Source organism: Cydia strobilella, chromosome 19 (assembly GCF_947568885.1).
Source record: "Cydia strobilella chromosome 19, ilCydStro3.1, whole genome shotgun sequence".
NCBI classification, from domain to species: domain Eukaryota; kingdom Metazoa; phylum Arthropoda; class Insecta; order Lepidoptera; family Tortricidae; genus Cydia; species Cydia strobilella.
Window position 1 is genome coordinate 8,422,533 of NC_086059.1, and position 22,129 is coordinate 8,444,661.

The 22,129-nt window shown below is 37.3% G+C and overlaps 1 protein-coding gene across 1 annotated transcript; it reads left to right on the plus strand.

Moving 5' to 3' along the window:
* The first annotated feature begins 4,784 nt into the window (after nucleotides 1–4,784).
* On the plus strand, nucleotides 4,785–17,208 carry LOC134750354 (luciferin 4-monooxygenase-like). Its single transcript, XM_063685516.1, has 11 exons — nucleotides 4,785–4,886; nucleotides 5,714–5,921; nucleotides 7,153–7,304; nucleotides 9,116–9,264; nucleotides 10,275–10,425; nucleotides 10,900–11,034; nucleotides 13,976–14,122; nucleotides 14,651–14,731; nucleotides 15,204–15,350; nucleotides 15,921–16,113; nucleotides 16,966–17,208. Exons 1-11 carry the CDS (start codon nucleotides 4,785–4,787, stop codon nucleotides 17,193–17,195), a joined length of 1,695 nt encoding a protein of 564 aa, XP_063541586.1. The 3' UTR covers nucleotides 17,196–17,208.
* Nucleotides 17,209–22,129: the final 4,921 nt, after the last annotated feature.

Here is a 22,129-nt window from a genome sequence, read left to right on the forward strand (position 1 = left end):
GTGATTCTGTATAGAAGAAACATAAATATGTATTTCCAAATTTAAAAAAAAATTGTGTGTATGTATGATTTTAAATAAAATGACCCATTGAGGTCTTGCTTTCAAATAATTTTGAACTGTTCCTATATTTTGACTTTAAATTTATTGACGTTTACTTTTTAAAAGCGCCTACTAGCTATGTAATTACAATTACATTTTATATCATAATAATTGTGTTTTAATCTATAACCTAACGAAGGTTGTTTTCACTGAAATATTCATATTACATATTATGTAATGTAACAAATATATTGGTTGTCCTTAAAAAGTGCGAAATTTCGCAATTTTTGCGCAATTTCTATTGAACTCCACTTTAGACACTTGTTTATGGTGAGGTAAATTACCGCAAGTTTATTTGAAAGTAGTTTAGCTCTAAGGGCCACTTTGCACCATTCCACTAACCCGGGGTTAACCCGTAAAACCTGGTGTTACCATGGTTACCAGTACAATTTGACACTGGGCTAACCGCTTAACCCCGGGAGTGGGATGGTACAAATGACGCTAGTAGCAAGTCATTAGTTAGTATTTCAGATTGGCTAGTGATATTATTTGTTTGAAAATTTGACACAATACTCTTACAAAAAAAATGTTGAAATTTTACACACATTTGACATATATATTGCTCGCACAAACCTTTTGCTCCACTATTAGCTGTAGTACCTACGAGGTTCTGATACCTCAATTTTGTAATCTTGTTTAGATAATTTGAAAATGATAGTTCTCATCAATCTAAACTAAACAACAAACATCAATCAACAAAGTAGCCTAAAGTTGGTAGTTCTTATTAATATTTCATATTAAATCATCATTCGCTTGCCCTTGTCCCATTCACTTGGGGTCGGCGCAGCATGTCTTGTTCTTCCATACCTCTCTGTCACCCGTCATCTCATCATTCACTTGTGTTAGTTTCATATCATCTTTCACACAGTCCATCCACCTTTTCCTCGGTTTTCCTTTCCTCGTACCTCCCTCCACATTCATTCTTAATACCTTTCTCGTCACATGACTTTCATCCCTCCGCATCACATGCCCGTACCATGCTAGGCGATTGGCCCTTACTTTTTCTGTTATGGGTGCAACTTAAACTTAATATTTCATATTAAATGTATTTTGTTAATTCATAAGGGATGTTATTATTGATTGAGATGATTAGGTGCAGTACCTACGCCCGCTGTGAGACTGGCTACTTGCTGAGGGTGCATCAGCTGCGGTCGCGCCACAACGTGCACTTTCTTTCGGTTTTGATGTGCGTGATGTCATGAAGTCATGATGTGGCTACGGATCTGACGACGTAACGGAACCATGCAGTTCTCTGTGTATTGTTTTTATGTTTTTAATTTGTTTTGTATTGTTTATTTATTTGTTTTGTTTATTAGGTTCTCCCGTTATCTCTCATAAAATTGCACCGGGAAGTCTATGTAATCCAGGAAGTCAACATATTAGATATCGACACGTGCTCGTGTCAAAAATATGTACACACTTAATGTTATGTATGGCCAATAAGGTCGTGTACACATATTTCTGGCATTTTGTCTGTGTCGATATTTAATACTTTGACTGTACACGTGCATAAATCAATCAAAAATCGAACTATTTACGCACATGGTCGAATCATTCGAGGTAATGGATAAGATAAAGGAATACTTTATAATAATTATAATAAAAACACAACAGCGACTTATTATTACCTACATATCATTTTCAGGTTTAACCTTTATCGCATGGCTTGTACCTGCTGGAAAACCCATGGGGTTTGACCAAATGAGAAGCCCAAAACATGCTGCCGCCCGCCGCCCGCGCTGCATTGGAGATCTTTATTGTTAACAAATGTGGTTTTCCATTAGAAAAGGGTCCTTATACACATGGAGCATAAGGACTGTTTAGGTATGGAATGCCACAAATGGATGACTTCGAATCCCGATACCAGCTAAAGGGTTCTCAGATTTGACAATTTTAGGTAAACAGCTATCTCCATGGTGGACGAATGTTTGAAATGTCACCGCATTTAAGAATAATTTCGCTTAAAATTTAGTTTTTTCTTCGCATTGTGTGATGAAAAACATTGTAACTTCGCGGGTAAGAATATTGCAAACTCGAGTCTTTAATTCACTCCAGCCTGCGGCTGTCGTGAAGTAACACCCTCGTTTCCGATATTTCACCTACCCCCCTCGTTACGCAATGTACTATTGTTTTACAATGGGGTAAAGTTGATGTTTAACTCCTCGTGCCAATATTGATACCCGAGCAAGCGAATCATTCCAAAATTTTACCACAAACGTAAACGTGTGGCAAGTGGTTCGAAAAGTGGAATCATGAGCGTTGCGAGAGTCAAGTCACGAGGGTTAAATAAACTTTGCCACCGAGTGAAAGACTAAAATTTTCACCACACCAACGCGAGGAATATACTAACTGTAAAATATTACAAATTAAATCCAAATGAACGTTATCAAAATCATCACTTAAAAGTCAATTTAACCAGCTAGCATAAGAAAACAATTCAATATTTGCATCACATTACTTTGCCACTTTTGTGGATAAAATGCAACTTTCTCATCAGTTTTTATACAAATAAAGAGAGCCTTTACAAGCTGCCGGCCTAGTCAAGGTGACAATCGCTTGTGCTGCGACAACGAAACGCTTTGTGTCTCTCTATCACTCTTCCATATTAGTGCAACAGTGACAGAATTGCGTTACGTTCGCTACGGAGCGTATAAGTGGCCTGGTGTGGTTAAAAGCTATTATTTAAATGTAAACAACCGTAAACTAATAAGGCTGGCGGCATTTTTTTTTATACCACGTCGGTGGCAATCAAGCAAGCCCACCTGATGGTAAGCAGTTACCGTAGCCTATGGACGCTTGCAACACTGGAGATATTACACGCGCGTTGCCGACCCTTAAAAACCTGTACACTCCTTTTTTGAAGAACCTCATACTGTAGCCCCTCGGGAAAACCTCGGCAGGGAGCTCATTCCACAGCCGAAGCGTACGCGGGAGGAAATTCCTCTTAAACGGCACAGTACGCGACCATTTAGGTGCTAGGGTGTGAGGATGAACACCCTGCCGATGGCCAGCGGTGCGGTGATAGAAAGCGGCCGTTGGCATCATGTCAAACAGTTCTTCAGAGCACAGCCCATTGTACAAGCGGTAGAACACGCATAAGGAGGCGAAGTCTCTCCTTAGACTTAAAGGTTCAATACCGCTTGTGAGTTTGGGATCGTCGACGATTCGTACAGCGCGCCTTTGGACTGAGTCGAAGGGTCCAAGCTGGCATCCAGGTGCTCCTGCCCAAAGGTGACAGCAGTACTCCATATGGGGTCTGACTTGCGATTTATATAGCAGTAGTCTTTGCCCCGGAGTAAAGTATCGCCGTGCTTTATTGAGCACACCGAGTTTTTTGGATGCCAGATCAGCCTTCCCTTCCAGGTGGCTACGGAATTGGACGTCACTGGAGATGTCGACACCGAGGATCCCAATACTCCCTGACATGGTAAGGGCTGTGCCTTCGAACTGTGGAACCACAGTAAATGGGGTTTTCTTAGCGGTGAACGCGCAAACTTGTGTCTTGGTGGGGTTGAATCGCACTAAATTGTCCCGGCCCCACACCGAAACTCTAGATAGAGTGCCCTTAATATCCGACACAAGCTTTTCACGACTCTCCAGCACCACGGAACGAGGGATGTTGGCACAGCCTGCGTAATAGGCATCCCCAGTACTGTCGTCTGCATAGCAATGAATGTCGTCGATAGACAGCATGTCATTGATGTGCAGCAAAAACAGCGTTGGGGATAGCACAGAGCCTTGCGGAACGCCAGCGTTAATGTCCATTGCTATTATTGCTATAATTATTGCCCTTATGGCTATAATTATAGCGAGAAAAAGCTTGTATAAGGCGGTTTGTTTTTGTAATTATGTTCAGATTATCTCATATAGAAACAACGTTACTGACTGATCTGGGGGCGCGAGACAAAGGGCAAAAGGCAGTATCTTTTCTCGGCACGTTTCGTCGTATTTTCGAACCCTCTTAGTTTCGGCTTGGATAATGCTAGAGAGCTGAAATTACCATTAGTATACCATGCATGTAGTTAGTAAACTTATCAAAAATACCAATACCTGCTTGTAACAACGAAAAATCACGCCAGCCATTGCATTACCTCACCCTTCGTAATCCACGGAGCAGGACGTGGCCGGATTATATTGATAAAAAGGAAACTTCGTAAATAAGTAATTAACTTTTCAATTGATCCATCATTATGCCGTGACGTCACGTGTCATACTAAAAGCGTATGCGCACAAATAATATTATCAATCACTTTTGGAATGCTTATTATTTTGAATAATTGACTGATTATTGATCATAATATTGTCTGTTTTATGAGATAACAATGGGTTAATTCACAATCGCTGACACTGAATGCCCAATAATAAGTACTTTTAAGTAGTTTGTCGATTTCATTACCACACTAGAGTGTTTAAGACAAGTATTAATGGTTCAGTCAGGTTAATTCGACAAATCTTTGTAAAAGTTTCCTGAAAACGTTATGAAAACCGGCCAAGTGCGAATAAAAATCGCGCCATCCATCGCGTACCATCACATAATTTAGGTACAAAATATGTACGCTTTCGCTCCTAAATTACACCACAACGTACAGTTTTAGGGAGTCAATAAAAGCGAATGCTCTGATTAACTTCGAGTATACTTAATTAGTTCGCGCTTTACGCTAGAAAGAAAACTTTTAGCAGACAACATGCAGTTAGTAAAAGGAAATGCATCAAGTGATGAAGTGACCGGCGATGCTTACCATCTTGGAAATTTGGTTTTGGATTACTTCAACACACCAGGAGATCATGTTTGGCAGGTTGTGAACCAGAGTTTATTTTTACTTATGTTGTACCTATATATTTTTCACCACACCAGCTGGTAAGGGCTGTCTTGATTGTTCAAAAAACTGATGAGAAAGTTGCATTTTATCCACATGTGGGGCAAAGTAATCTGATACATATTTTTAGTTGTTTCCTTATGTTGGCTGGTGGAATTGACATTTTAAATGATGATTTTGATATTTAATAAAATTCATTTTGAATCGATTTGCTTTGATTTTGTTTGATATTTTACAGTTAGTATTTTCTTTGTCTTGGCGTGGTCAAACATTTTGTTTTTCACTCGGTGGCAAAATTTGTTTAACCTCGCAACGCTAAAGATTCAGTTTTTCGAACCACTCTCTGCGCTCGTGTTTCAATTTTGGAATCTTTCGCTTAAATATCAATAGTTATTTATTTAATGTAAAACAAAAGTTATTTGTACAAGGAAAATACTATAACTGTAAAATATCAAACATAATCAAAACAAATCGATTCAAAATGAATGTTATTAAATATTTATCATTCTAAATCATTATTTCAAAGTCAATTCTACCAGCAAACATAAGAAAACAGCTTAAAATTTGCAAAAGATTACTTTGCTCACATGTGAATAATATATAATATGCAACATTCTTATTAGTTTTTGAACAATCAAGAGAGCCTTTACCAGCCGGTGTGGTGAAAATAACTATTTTTACTTATACAAATGCCGATAAAACTGTTTGTTTTTTATTTAAAAAAAATCAGTTTTGCTTTTGAGCTACAAGTGCCTTTTGCCTCTTAAATAAATAAGTAAAATAAATATTGGTTTTAGATTGACGCCGGAACTGGCAAAGTTGAGATGAAATCATCGGTGAAGTCCCGTTCACTACAGTTGGCCAGATGTCTGAGGAACGCGGGTCTAAAGCCTGGCGATGTGGTTGCGGTGTCGGGGGTTAACCACCTTAACGCACACATTCCTTTTTACGCTGGATACTTAAACGGACTGCCAATAACTGGAATTGACCCTTTCTACTTATATGGTACCTACGCTTTTAATCTGTCATCTGATTCGTTTATCTTTTTATTTTTAGGTCCGTTGGTAACAGTTATAACAAAGTCTGTGATCTAACCATCGAATTCACGGGGAAAAAAATTCTGTCTTTCGGTTCCAATAGCTGATTACATTTTTAAATCACGGCCGATTTATTTAACTTTCTTAGCCAATCTTTATATAAAAAGTTCAAAATATAATAAATATTGTGAGTGAGAGAACCCTCTTCTAATAGGGAATATTACGCGAAACTCTGCGTAGGGGGCGCCACTACCACAATCTGAGGGTCTGTCGCGAAACAAGAAAATCGAAATTGCGTTATCTAACATCCCTCACTCTTGTATATTCGAGCAATAAAGAGGCAGATAGCGAAATTTCGGATTCGCGTTTCCCGGCAGGTCCTCTGTAAACAAACCGTATCATCAATCTCTGAAAACTTGTCAAAAAACCGCTAAAGGCACAGTATGTATAAGTTACTCTATATGGTTTACTAAAGGGGCTAGTGCTGCAATCTGGTGGCAGAACATTGCAGTAATGCCCCCTATTTTCGTCTGCCTGGAATGATGATTGATAATAAACCGGCCAAGTGCGAGTCGGACTCGCCCACCGAGGGTTCCGTAAAAATTTATCTTTTTTGTATTTGTTGTTGTAGCGGCAACATCATTTGTGAAAATTTAAATTTTTACAATTTTATGTCTAGCTATCACGGTTCATGAGATAGAGCCTGGTGACTGACAGACGGACAGTGGAGTCTTAGTAATAGGGTCCAGTTTTTACCTTTTGGGTACGGAACCCTAATAAAAGCTATCCTATGTCCTTCCTGTGACAGTCGACGTCAAATATTTGTGCCAATTTCAACCAAAAGGGTACTTATTGTCGCTTGTCATTAAGGCGCTATTTCCATATAGCTTCAATTAGAAATCAAACTTATCGACAACCGATGTGCTACCTTTTGGTTGAAAACGTCACATTTGTTTACACTTACTCCTTAGTTACATCTGACGTCAACTGAACCTCAGTCGTCGGGATTAACTATACTTATATAGAAATTGGCATCGTTCAATTTTCTTCTATATCAGCTCAGCGGGATCTGCGTAAAGATCTAACAGACAGACGGACAGACAGGGTTGCTTTTGCATTTATAATATTAGTTGGGATAAGATGCAAACAAATCTTAAATTTTATTTTTTAGTCTTACATTTTTTTTATTTGTTCAACAGAGGAGGTAAAGGTAGTGTTAAAGATAACAAAGCCAAAACTGGCTTTTTGCGAAGCTTCTAGCTTGGTTGACTACGAGAGGGCAGCTAGGGACCTCGGGTTGGATACTAGGATAGTGACATTTGGGGACGGCGACCAATCTTACGCAAATTTTGTGAGGACGTACGATGATCATGCTCCGGATAATGAATTCAGGTTAGACTATATTAGTCGTAATTTTAGGGAGGTAGCACACGGAGACTTTTTGTAGCGATTTAGTAGCGCGTTTAATGAACGTGCGACTGAGTTTACGTGTGTGACAGCATCGCGAGTCGCGACTGTATAACAGCCTTTTTATTGCTACTGCATCGCTACTGAATTGCTGCAAAAAGTCACAATGTGCTACCTCCCTTAACGGTAACATTGCCTGTTAAATTCATGTTTTTTTTGCATTTAAAACACTGTTTTTTTTCATAACAGGTTAAAATATTTTCTATTGTCTAATATGGATCCGTTGATAAGTACTTTTAACAGAATTCGTATACATATTAAATCACATTTACAATCGGGTCTATCGCGATTTTATTTTGTTACCTTTATTTACCGACGTTTCGACGAAGAATTTGTTTAACGGTAAACTTGGCAGGATTTTTTTTGCTCGAATTTTGTGTATTTTTTATAAAAAAGTGGATATTAAGGGTTGACTTAAGGGTACAAAAGTAATAAAAAAATCTTAGTATTAGTTTTTTATTTATTATACAACTATCTTTAAATGCACTCTGCCAATGATTAAAAAATTAACATAAACTTAGGTATTTATGTATCCTAGGAGAGACACTGCCCGGTTCAACTATTGCAGGGGAAGGAGCACTGATGCTGCAGAGTAGGATGATAAACGTAAAAATGGCTACGGCATAGGATCATGGGGATTGTGTTGGGGCATTTGCATTTGCTTACTGTCCAGACAGGCTTACTGTTTGTCTTGTAGTTGTAGAATTACACTGAGAATTTACTGTAATACTGCAATGTTACCTGATTTGGCGATGGTGATGGTGGAATGCTTGTCACATTATAGATAGCAGTGGTCGCTGGGTTGGTTTTGGAACATCGTTACGCAGCGTCATACGTAAGAGAACAACTCGTGTTGTTCGCTTACGTAGTACCAAAGTGGTACGCTGCGTAAGAGGATACGGGAGCTGAGATTTAAATATTTTAGGTGAATATATCCATCTCGCTAACGGAAGCGGCTCCTAAAACTAGTGCGATAAGGACAACGCCAGGAGGCGAAAAATCCAGCGTAAAAATCTCAAAAAATTAGGTTTCGTACTCGACTGTTTCCTCCTCCAAAACTTAACCAAATGTAACAAAATGTTGAGATCTGAATGGTAATGAAATTATCTGTCTTAAACTGTTTTGCTTTTTATGCTAATTGATGTCAGTTTTGAATACCATGCTTCTCTTTGCGGCCTACTAAATTAGGCCGTTGTTGCGAATACATATTTGAAGTGCTCTAGCGCCTTAAAAAACAAATCAAAAAAAGCAAAACCGTCCGACACAGATATTAATAATAATCTGTGTTGAAAAAATCATTGCTTTAGCTTCAAAAACCACGGAGGAAACAGTCGAGTACGTTTGTATGGAGAAATGACCACTCCTGTTGCCTCTACAAACGTAGTCAGAGTTACGCTCTCATTTTAAAACGATTTTCTTGATTGCTCTGAAAGTTCTGAAACTTTGTACTTACAATAGGATAAGGTATATCTAGGCCTGTAATTAGTTTATGTAGCTTCAGATACCATAGTTAAACAAATACAGCGAATTTAAGTTTTACATACAAAACTTGTTTTTGCTCTATTTTTTCATGACATACAATCCAACACGTAGTTTTAAAATGAGAACGAAACTCCGTTTGTATGGATAAGTGAAATTCGGCCGAACTTGCCGCAGTGCATCTAGCTGTAGGCTGTTTTAGCTATCTAACAGCAGAGTCGTTTCAGAGTGGCGAAGTTCGACACTCACAAGGTGTACGCGTGGCTCGTCAGCACGAGTGGCACCACCGGCTTGCCCAAGGTCGCGGCCATCAAGCACTCTGAAGTTATCAAGGTCGTGAAATTAGGCTCACTTATAAAAGGAAAGTAAGTACTTAGACGCATTATCAAAAATCACCTCTACTTTCGCTGCCCGATGGTTGAGTTTTCCCATAAATGTTTTTTTTTTTCAATTTTATGGTTCTTGCCCGAACAACTGGTTCGAACTGGTTCGAAAAGTTAATTTTGATACGTTGGTTGAATACATTCTTTTTTTCGGTAGTGGTGATGAATAATGCATGTTAACTGATCACATTTCTGTCAATGATTGACAACAATGGCCAATGTTCTAATTTGAAATTCTTGTTGCGTCTTCGTTTTCTGACCATACCATGCAAAGGCTGTAGGTAATGCCTGACCAGTAATATATGATCATGCGCCATATTGCGGAATTTCATTGGAACTAAATTTTTCATACTGAACTGTAACCATATAGATGAGAATAACAGCGCCCTCTTGACAATGATCATATATTTCTGATCGGGCTTTTACATTTTTTTTAAATATGCGTCATATTTTTCTGTGGATATGCAGGAGCTAATTTGGCAAGCCGTTTTTAAGGATTATATGATTTATGTATGTGTACCTATGTACGCGTATAATATTACAACATTTTGGATCAGATTATTTGATATATTATATTAGACCCGGGTATTTCCTTAAACTACGTCCGGACCCGGGTATGTCCTTAAACTACGTCCGAAGGAGAGGTATGGGCACTGTGAATGACATCTCGCTTTGTGTGGTAGGGCACAGGACAGCGGTTGTCATTCCAGATCCAGAGCAGAGCCCAACTGGGGAAGTACCTCCACCTTACAGAAAACCGCAGCCAAATATCACTAGACCCTACTCATAGTGTTGTTCCTGCCGGTGAGTAAGGTTGCCAGAGCTCAACGAGGGTGCGGAGTGTTAGGGTCGGCAACGCGCGGAGTTGCAGGCGTACATAGGCTACTGAGGCTGCTTAACATCAGGCGGGCCGTATGCTTGTTTGCCACCGACGTAGTATAAAAAAATTGAAGGGATACATGAATATTCTAAAATATTTAGTATATTTTCAGAGAAATGGTTCCTGTGTTGAACCCGTCAAGCGTACACTGGGTATCGTCTTACGTAGCCACACTGTGTCACATCTCTAGCAACCAATACAACGTGCAAACATCGTCACCTCAAACCGTCGAACATATGATTGACATTATTAACAAATACAAGGTAACGTACGCAATGCCTTCTGTTTTTATAGAGCTGTTTTGAGTTACTTATCGAATAAGACCTATTTAAGCAGTTAAGCAAAAAGAGGGGTGTTATAGTTTTTTTTAATTAACGCAAAGCATATACTAAATAAAAAAAAAACATGCCAGCGAACTTAACTTGCGCTGTAATCGCTCATAATCTTAACTATTCTATTCACTCTTAACATTTTCTTTTAAGTAGATTGTATACATTTTAAATGGAGTGTTTCATTTCACGAAGTCGGTAATCATGTTTTGCGTGTTGCGTCATGCGTGTGCATGCGCGTGTGTGCGATAAATAAGTAATTGAACACATTTGGATGCGTTTTTTTACAGATTTCCTAGCGGTGGTTCGTTCACAAATATTTAGTCAAAATTGGTTAATTCGTTAACGTTGGGATTTTTTTAAATTTATGTTTCTTCAGTTTATATTCTGAGTTAAATTTTTTTTTAGCCTACGATGGTCTGTTCAAGCCCACTGCTATTCGTCAACATTATGAGACACGAGAAATACTGCGACCTTACGTGCTTCAAGAAAATCGTTATCACCGGGTTCACTATGAACCCTGAAATTGTTAAGCAGCTGAAGGTGAGTTCACTTCACACACAACAAACAAGGTCCTGGCAAAATACTCAGGCTCTAGATGAAGCTTTTCGTTACCTAATATCGAGCGAAACATGTCGTTTTAATATATTTAATATGTCTTGGTCGATGTCGACATTTTATTATATTTAATATGTCTGCTTATAACTACATATTTATTTAATAACAAAAAAGAAATAAACAAAAGTAGTAAAATTTACTATTTTAGTACAAAAAACCTACACTCCTATTACAGTATGTCTGAATTTCACGGCAATTTTGTTATTCAAGGAGTAAATAAATAAAAACCAGTCAAGTGCCTAATATATTTTTTACTTTCGGAGTGTTTACTACCAAAAGTATACACTGAATCAAAAAACTATCTTAGTATTAGCAACCTAACATGGCTGTGGCATACGGATAGACGGATACGATGAAACCGTTCAGTTTTACCCATTTTGACAACGTAACCCTAAAAACGGTACGAGTCATAAATCGTGAAAGTAGAGGTAACATAATGAATATACCTAAATGTTATTTCTATCTAATCGTAGATGTATATACATTATACACTGATTATATACATAATTCATATAACATTGATGATGATGATTGATGAATTGATTGATTCGGCATGGTCTTTGATTTCGATATTCTTGTTTAGGTACTTATCATTAACTTATCACGTCTTTACTCGTTAATTAATAAGATAAGATCAATTATTGCATAATTATAGGTTGTTACAGAAAGGTGCATGATATGTATTTTAGTGGAATCACTATAATTTGCCTTAAGGCGTACAATATTTGTTTATTTAAATCTATATTACCTAACTATGTATTTACGCTATTTACAATGTTTTCATTTGCCATATTTTCCTTTTTAGCCTAATTTTACATAATAAGAAAAAATAAGGCAAGTGCTATCATATAAAATTACGAATTTGTAGAGAAATCCATATTGAAAAAATCATTTACATTGTAAGGCATCATTTTTATCAATTAAAGATTTTGTAAACGCCTTTACATCCTGATCTTTGATTGAGTCAGGCAATTTATTAAATAAATTAGCAGCCATTACATATAAGCTTTTATTATAATAGGCGGTTTTTACAGGGATTTTAGGAAGTATCTCATATTTATTTTGATGGTTTCGGGGCAAGCTTTTATCTATTTTTCTAAAGAAATTTAAATTTTCTTTGACAAATATGTACGCTTCCAATATAAACATTGGGGGGAGAGTTAAGATATCAAGTTTATTGAATAAAGGTTTGCAACTATCAGTATGTCTTGCTCTTGCAATAGATCGAATACATTTCTTTTAGAATATAATTCAATAGAATAGAATAGAATTCATTTATTCATGGTAAACTACATTTCATACAAACGTATTACAAAGAAAAAGTATATTTAAAACAAAAAAGTATATACCTAGTTTACCACGAAATGGTCCCGCCTCAGCATAATGCTAACCTTAAAGTTAGCGCTGGTCTTCCGGCGAGACCATTTGTGGGCCACGAACGCAACCGTACAACACCGCCTTATCTATCACCGAACGTATCCACTCTGCGGTGACGTCCCTGCGCCTGCGCTAAAATGTCGTGATGACTTATAAGGCCATGCCGCACAAGTGTTGTTAGATGAATTTACTATTAAATTAATATAATATGTGAAAATTACATGAAATAAACTCGATAACACTACAAACAAGATGAAATACAAACATATAACGTAAAACAAACAATAAACGAAGTGGAAATGATGACAACAATACGGACGCTTTGAGCGTCTGTGAGGATATGATATAAAACAGGTATATATATATATATATTTTTTTTAATACCACGTCGGTGGCAATCAAGCATACGGCCCGCCTGATGGTAAGCAGTTACCGTAGCCTATGAACGCCTGCAACACCGGAGATATTACACGCGCGTTGCCGACCCTTTAAAAACCTGTACACTCCTTTTTTGAAGAACCCCATACTGTAGCCCCTCGGGAAAACCTCGGCAGGGAGCTCATTCCACAGCCGAAGCGTACGCGGGAGGAAATTCCTCTTAAACCGCACAGTACGCGACCATTTAGGTGCTAGGGTGTGAGGATATTATTTGCTTATTGATTTACTGTGGATTTGCTCCAGTGAGCCCAGTACCACTAGTGTAAAGCATATAATATAGTAAGCACATAACTATTTGACTAAAATTATATTACACTAAAACTTGTCTCATTTCTAAAAACTTCCTGCTGCCGCTGGTGTTGAAGTATACATAGTTTAAGTTTGGCTTTAAAACTTATGATACTTTGTAGGTTCCTGAGGGGGGGAGGTATATTGTTCCAGCAGCGGCTGGCCATGTATCGAAAGCTCCCATTAAAAGCTGCTGAAGCATGTCGCGGTGTCACCAACTGAACACTGCAATATCGTGCCCCTAACGACCTACGAGTGGACATCCATGACATCTTGTCGAATAGATATGATGGGGATTTGTGTTTTACTATACCAAAAAGAAGACATGCTAGATGAAGCTTGCGACGGTGCAGCATTTTAATAATATTATGGTTATTCAAAAATGACATGGGGTCTTGGCGGAATATTAAAGCAGAATCGAGCACACGCATTTTGTATCCGTTGAATAAGTCTTTTAGTTTTTGATAGGAGACGTGGACCATAAACTAAGTCCATGTAATTTAATTTGGACAGAACCAGTGCTTCAACTAACTGAGTGCGCAAGGATTCGTTAATAAACGGACGTATGTTATAGAGTAGTTTTAGCCTGTAGAAACAATTTCTAACAGATTCAGCAACATGCTTCTCATACCTTAGTTCGCTGTCCATAATTAGAATAAATCACATAACTTTTAAAAAAAATACAAATTTTTACTTGCGCATGGGACTAAAGTCTTTCTTTCCTGTTCTATGGGAATAAGTATACCAGAATTTTTATTTTAAGGCAAGGTTGGAAGGCAAGGTGGGACCTGAAGGCGTCGTATGGAACCTTATGGGGCAGACCGAGTGTGTGGGTTCTATTCTGATGCCAGCGCCCGACGGCCCCCCGGGCAATTGTGGCTTTGAGCTGCCGTCGGTGGTACCAGTACAAGTAAGCTATTTTACTTAAGCCGCATTTACACGGCGCGAGAACTTGCATGCAATATTCGATAAATACATTGCTAAAATCGCATGCAAGTTGCACGCATGCGCTAACACAAAGTTCTTCCGTCTAAATGGGACCTTACACTTATAGATCGCTCCAACCAACTCCAACTTAACTTTGGAAAGTATTTGGTTATTAAAATTTTTCTTAATAAATAGATTGACATATGATTAGGTACTTACATTATCGATCCTTGTCCTTCTTCAAGCCCCATTATTTCGTAACTCCTTAACCATTTTCGTCAAAAAATTGTTCGTACGTACACAATTATTTCAGCTAGGTGTAGATAAAAGCAATTATATCTTCTCAAGTAATCAAACGACAAAATGTCGCGGTAAACGTAACTTTGTTAGATCGTTATTGTATTCATAGTACTTATTTAAATTATTTCTTGGTTCACCTTTACTTTTCTATTTTTGGTGTAATGGCTGATGACAATCCTTCGTAAATCTTTAATTTTTACAATAATTGCAGTTGGTGGATCTGAAAACTGGCGAAGTTATCACTGAACCAAATAGGACGGGAGAACTGTGGACCAAGGGTCCAAGGTTTACGGTAAGTACACTTCTTAACCGGGAAAAAGCAATGGACCCCATTTAGTCGATCTGCATCTAATCGAAGTTTAATTATCATATTTTTGGGCAAAAAATGTGTTCGATCAGATCATAGCCAGTTAATAAGCATTCAATTTATGACCACGATCTAGCCGAATTTGTCCTAATCAAAGCGTCCTGCACCGGTATCATGGTCGCGTTTTTATCACTTGTCATGCGTCACTTTCGCACTTACGTACTTTATACTTGTTAGAGCGTGACAGGTATGGTGACAAATGATAGACAGCCGTCCATCTTAGCCCCGCTGGTAATGTTAGCTATATTTGAAATAATGTTAAATGTAGCAACCATAATAAGTACTTTGGTTGCTAACTAATTTAGTAAAGGTAGACCAAAAATATATATTCCAAAAATAATTTTATGGAAGGTATTTTTATGAAAAGTATTTCTAGTTTCATAACTGTAATTCCCAGGAATACTATAATAACCCAGAAGCTACGGCGGCCGCGTTTTCTCCCGATGGCTGGTACAAAACCGGGGATCTGCTGTACAGGGACGAAAACGGATTCTTCTTCTTCATAGAGCGCATGACCAGCTCGTTCAGATATCGCAACTATTTCGTAAGCATTTGCAAAAGCTGTTCATTTTATTCGCTTCTGGACTGATTAATGTAATAATTTCTTATAATCTATCTATGGTGTGCAGTCACTCATTGGTCGAGCATTAAAATGTATCTAGCAACAACCAATTGGTCATTCTGTTTCATCCTTTCTTTACTATCATGTTCTTTTTTATTTAGTATTACAAATACTTCAGAAACGGGACGGTTGCAAATATTTTAATCATCTCCTAGACTAAAATCTTTTCATATTTTAACATCACTAATAGTTCTCCGAGAAGCTCGATAAGGCGCCTTGGTAATTTGTTGCTAGTACGAAGTGAAACATAGTTTAGTCGATTTTTTTTCAAAATTACTCCACTTTCTTTAGAGCTGACTTACAGTACCACTTAATTACACTAACAGACCAATTTGATCGTACACTGATATCAGAATTATATCAGAAGGATGTAATTTAGTTATCGTCAATACATCTCGCGCCAATACATGTACACAAGTACGAGCGAAATGCACGATAACTCAATGACATTATTTATGTTCTGTAAGATGATGTCAAACATGTCGTCTCCAGGTCACGCCCTTAGAGCTGGAGGAGTTGATACAGGAGCACCCAGGCGTGCTGGACGTTTGTGTGGTTGGCGTGCCGCACCCTGAGGACGGCAAGCAGGCGGTCGCGTGTGTCCAGACACACCCCGGTTTCACTCTGACAGAGCAAGATGTTAAAGATATCGTTGCTGGTAAGTATCACTTTAACAATCAGGCCAGTTCTGTAGCTCTCGATTTTCAGTTTGAATATTCATGGCACTCCTAACGCTGCGAGTTCGAAGAGGGAGCAGAGCACAGTATGTGGTGAACTGGTAAATACCAATGCCAACAAAAACATAAATGTGAAATGAGAGCCAAGTTCAATATTAAGAATATGTATCGCTGTTGACTCGTCGACAAAAGAATTGAGATCTTATATGGGTACCAAGTTTTGTGATGTTTAGAAAATCCTGAAATTATAAAGGATTTGACTTGGCTAGTTTTTACCAACAAACCAAATTTTAGAGAAAAAGAGATTTTTATGTGTTTCTTTTAGTTGTAAGACAGCAATTTTAGTAGACAGGCGAGCTGCCGCATTTAGGGAATTTATATGTTAGTAAGTAAGTACTCTAGTCTATAGTATACAGGATGTAGATTTAGTCACCTACAATAATTTACAGGGTGAATATATATAGGTCATTCATGTCATTATGATAATTGCAGGTGGCTAAATTTACACCCTGTATAGTCTTTGTTAAGAACTATAGATAATAGAAGAGGAAAGATGCTTGGGCACCTGATACGATACGACGAATTTATCAAAAACATCATAGAAGGGAAAGTTGAAGCAAAGAGGAAGATGGAAAGACCAAGGAGAGCGTACATGCATCAAATAAAGGAAAAACTCAACGTCGTGTCGTATCAGGCTGTCAAAGAGAAGGCAGAGGACCACGAAACATGGAAATTGCTCCACCGACAAGAGACTTACTCTTAAATATATGATGATGATGATAGTCTTTGAATAGATACATTAGTTATCTACTTTGTACTTGGTTAGATTCAAAAGTTAATTATTACATTTCACTTCACAGGTAAACTATCCGCCCCCAAGCACATACACGGCGGCGTCATTTTCGTGGAAGACTTCCCCAGAACGGTTGCTGGTAAAATAGCCAGAGGAAAAGTTTACGATTTTGTCCTTGAAGTCCGAAAAGCAGTTTCGGAGTACCCCTGCTCCGGGAACACGAAGAAGTTAATTAGCTCCTTCCAGCGGCTTTTTGACACGAACAACCTTAGAATTGTTTCAACGGGGAGACACTGATTGTCTTGTAGATATACTCTATACTGTAGAATTATTCAGATCATTTAAAACGTGAAAGCTGTCTTCGTGATAAAGGCTTCAAAATACGGCCAAACATCAAACTATCACGTCATTATCATTCCTGAAATGAAATGGACGAGCTGCGTATTGAATCACGAAATGGACGCATCATATTTTGGACGAAGTGCGTAGTAGACGAATCGACGAACAGCGTATTGGACGTACTGCTAACAAATCGGTTTCATTATCTTTTGGTAAGTATATTACGATAAAAATTGATACGACACAAAAGTTGATAATTATTAGTTGATAAAAAAACTGTAATAGATGTCATATATTACAGTTTTTAATTTATATATAGTAGTGTGACTACTTCAAAACACAAATCAAAATATTTAATAAAATAATTTGATTTGTTCCCAAACTTGTTTATTATTAGTTGATAATAAAAATACAAAGTAAGAAACAAACATAGTTGCCTACGTTAAATTATTGATAGTTCGTCAGTTAATTGGTCGCGTAACTTTTATAGATAAACACTTAGCAAATGCCTGTTGCGTAAATATTTGTAATCCTAAAACATACCCTTTAATTAAATTACTTGACTGATTACTAATCCTGTTTTAATAGTAAATTAGAATAAATCAAAGTTTGCACAACTAACATGGGCTTTAGCAATGTTTTTATACCAATAGTTATTTTTTGCAACTGTTAACGCTGACACTGCAATCGTATTTTATAAGAAAACGTAAAGTCAGCAATACTATTTATTAGCTTAGCATACAAATATCTATGCAGTGTGGGGGGGGGGGGGGGGTACCTCTTCTCTGTAGCTGACTGACAAGTGTACATATAGGTTTAGTTTGATATTAGTTTTTTTAAATTGTTTATATAAATTGTAATTACCTACCTAGTTAATTGTATTTTGTCAATGCCATGCCATGTCGCCATCATATACCTAGATGTTATTTTTAGCCCTTATATAATCTTATCATGTGACATATTATATGGATATCCCTTAATGGAATAAACATATTATAACGATGTAAACTTGTGTTTTTACACGCTTTTTATTAACATGCAATGCACCTATGTATGTATGTATCATATACAGCTGTGTGCAATAGGATTTTTTTATAATGCTTCTGAATTACTTGACATTATTTCAAAATTAACTGTGACCTTTACTTAAATAATATTGGAAGTATTAAAAAAATATTATGAATATCGTTCTTTTTTAGTACCTCGCGGAAATTCTTATAAAAACGTAACATCCTACGAAAAAAATACAATTTTGTACTATAATTTTATTGTAATTTAGTATCTTGTCTATTATTTCCAGTCAAAGCTTTTACATCTAAACCCATGTCATCCAGACAACAATAAACTTTTCTATAATACGATCTTCGTCTCAGTATACTAGTGGTCCATCATTCGGGCTTTTTTGTTGATTTTTAGGGTTCCGTACCTCAAAAGGAAAAAACGGAACCCTTATAGGATCACTCTACATCTAAACCCATGTCATCCCGAAAACAATAAACTTTTCTATAATACGATCTTGTCTCAGTATACTAGTGGTCCATCATTTGAGCTTTTTTGTTGATTTTTAGGGTTTCGTACCTCAAAAGACTTAGACTTCGAGTACTGTACCAAGTGCGTAAATACCTTAGTGTTGACATTAGAATAAAACTATGTGACACGCTAATATTATCCAGGCTTAACTATGTCGACACTGTTATAAACGGTTGCCTACTAGCTCGCTCTAAGGCGCTCCTTCAACGTATCCAAAACGCTTGCGCCCGTTTCTGCTTCCCCATCCCTCCACGGACTCACGTGACTCCCTATATTAATAGTGGTAGGATGTTGAAAATGGATGCACGACGTTCGTTGCATTTTGCGTCACTGCTTTTCGGTGTTGTCCATTTTCAACAACCTCTGTACCTCTTCAACAAATTAAAGTTTTCCACCCGCCCGACTAGAGAAGCCATTCGACTTATCTGCCCGAGACACGGCAGTTCAGCAGCATTTCGTGGCAGTTTTCGCTACTCTGCCACGAAATGCTGGAACAACATACCTCCGCCTATACGTAACTCTAAGACACTATTCACATTTAAACTCAAATTTAAAAAATATTTTTTTAGCCTGCAATTGCCGTGCTCGTTGCGTCCCATGGATTTCTCAAATCGTCGGACTTAGTTTTTTTACCAGAGTTATACATAAAGTTATTATTTTATCTACCTCTTCTAATGTCTATAATACTAATAATATCTACCTACCCTTACCATCATAACATTTTACCCTACATGAAGCTATAACCTATCTGTATCTTTATAGTAAGTACTTATATTATTTGTATTTTTATATTTATCTCAAATAGTTCTAAGCTACCCTCCGGCCCGGGGTGCCACAGAAAACCAGCGCTGTGGTATTTATTTATACCAGAGCATATGCTGAGTGGCGTCCTTTTGTAGCCACTATAGCGGCGCCAAAATTTGTTGTTACCTTACCTTACTCCTTTTTCTATAACTACCATTGTACCTAGCTTTAAGTGTTTAGTGAGTAAGTTCTTTTTTGTAACTGAGGCGCTGTTTGTAGAAGGTCTTTACAATAAATGTCTTTTCTTTCTTTCTTTCTTTCAAAAGGAAAAACGGAACCCTTATAGGATCACTCGTGCATCTGTCTGTCTGTCCGTCACAGCCTATTTTCTCCGAAAGTACTGGACCAATTAAGTTGAAATTTGGTACACATATGTAAGTTTATGACCCAAAGATGAACATGTAACGTAAACAAATTAATTTTAAACACGGGGGCCACTTTTGGGGGGTAAATGAGAAAATTAAAAAATAAAGTTTGTCGAAACTATATCGTGTTCAGATCAAACGAAAGAGCTCATTGTGAGTCTCAAATTTTTTTTTTTTTATAATTTTAAGATAAACAGTTTAGAAGCTATTCAAGAAAATAGGCAAAAAATTACCATTCCCCCCCTTTATCTCCGAAATTACTGAGTCAAAAATTTGAAAAAAATACACAAAATAGATCTTTACCTATAGATCACCGGAAAACCTGTTAGAAATGTGCAGTCAAGCGTGAGTCGGACTTAATTGCTTAGTTTTTGATCCGACCCCTACGGGTTTTTTGAAGACATTTCACATAAAAAATACATTGTTTAAATTGTGTAATGTACGGAACCCTTGGAACGCGAGTCCGTCTTGCATTTGGCCGGTTTTTGACCAAATACTTGGTTTTGTTTGTTTGCTTGCGACTCTAAATGATAGTGCCGGCCATGACAAACCGAGTAATCGGTCAAAAATCAACAACAAAGTCCGAATGATGGACTACTAGTACACTGAGACGAAGATCGTCTTATAGAAAAATTTTTTTTTTCTGGATGTCATTTCTGGAGTTCAGGTAACTAGAGCTTTGATTGGAAAAATAATAGACAATAAGGTACTAAATTACAATTATAGTACACAATTATATTTTCCTATTGACTGCTATTTTATTGCACACAACTGTATGTAATGTACGGGTCAAATCTTGCAAGTAAAATTTGACCCACTTCCTAGTTTCCAATGAAGCTGAAAATTTGCATACGTATGTAAATTGGATGACAATGCAATGGGGTATTTGACTAGTCAAATCAATTTCATTTTTCGAATTGTCAAAACGATTTTGCTACTATGGAATTTATATGAAACACTAGCATGTGACGTCACAATCAAATTACCTACTCTTTATAATTTTATACGGGTTTTAAAATAGAAACTGTCTAAAAATAACTGCTGTCTACGTTTCTTGCTTTATTTTATGCATGGTGTAAAATAATTTATTTTAAATAGTCAAATACCCTATATTATGGTATGGTATGGTAGTCAATTTTATCGGCACATATGTATATTATGTATTATCGGACCCACCACGTAGCTTATTAAAGTCGCCACTAATTTTATTGACAACATTATTGATTACCATTAATTATACGGAGAGTATCCTTGATTAGGATCTACATCTAAGTATAAGTACTTATCACGATAGGTAAGTATGATTATGAAGGTAAAAACAATTAAAATTATATTTCTGCTATTTTCTTCAAATATCCTTCAAATAACCCAGTTCAGATATGCACGGACGTGACAGCGTGATATAACGACAGTGTCCGACTTTTTCAATCGCGTGGTTTTAAAACGTGACACGTATTTTATCACGTGTAAAAAGCTAAGGTAAAAAGCCATCTATACATTGTAAATAATACCAGCCTCATATCGCGGCTGATATTATTTTCAACTTTTTTTGTGAGTATCAGGATAGCGGGTGTACATCAACAAATGCAGCTGCGGTATACGTCAGGAGTTAGTGCTAGCAATGTGCCAAATGTGCGCCAAAATTGGAGCAATGTGCTCTTTAAACTCCAGAGATATTTAAGATATAAATGAGCCTGACGTCAGGTTGGCGGGCTCATTTCCAGTTCTAGCTAATGGCTAGCTACTCAAGGGTGAAAGTACTGCCTACGGTTAGTGCTCGCAATGTGCTTCCACATGTATGAAGCACAATCAAATTTAGAGAGCGGTTAAAGAGTAATATGGAATTGAATAAGTATATATATAGACGCCTGCTTATTTGAAATAGCGATATCACAAATCATATCTTTATCATTGCTATTTCAAATAAGCAGTTATATTAATCCTAATGCATAATATGACCGCTATTACTAAGACACAAGGTCTCGTTTCGATTAAAATAAATTTTGAACATGAACCTATCTTCGATCAATTATTATTATTAGCTAGAACTGGAAATGAGCCCGCCAACCTGACGTCAGGTTGGCGGGCTCATTTATATCTTAAATATCTCTGGAGTTTAAAGAGCACATTGCTCCAATTTTGGCGCACATTTGGCACATTGCTAGCACTAACTCCTGACGTATACCGCAGCTC

Coding starts and splice junctions, on each gene's coding strand:
- LOC134750354 (XM_063685516.1), top strand. CDS start 4,785: ATGCAGTTAGTAAAAGGAAATGCATCAAGTGATGAAGTGACCGGCGAT. Junction 11,035..13,975: donor AAATTGTTAAGCAGCTGAAG/GTGAGTTCACTT, acceptor TTTTATTTTAAG/GCAAGGTTGGAAGGCAAGGT. Junction 15,351..15,920: donor TCAGATATCGCAACTATTTC/GTAAGCATTTGC, acceptor TGTCGTCTCCAG/GTCACGCCCTTAGAGCTGGA.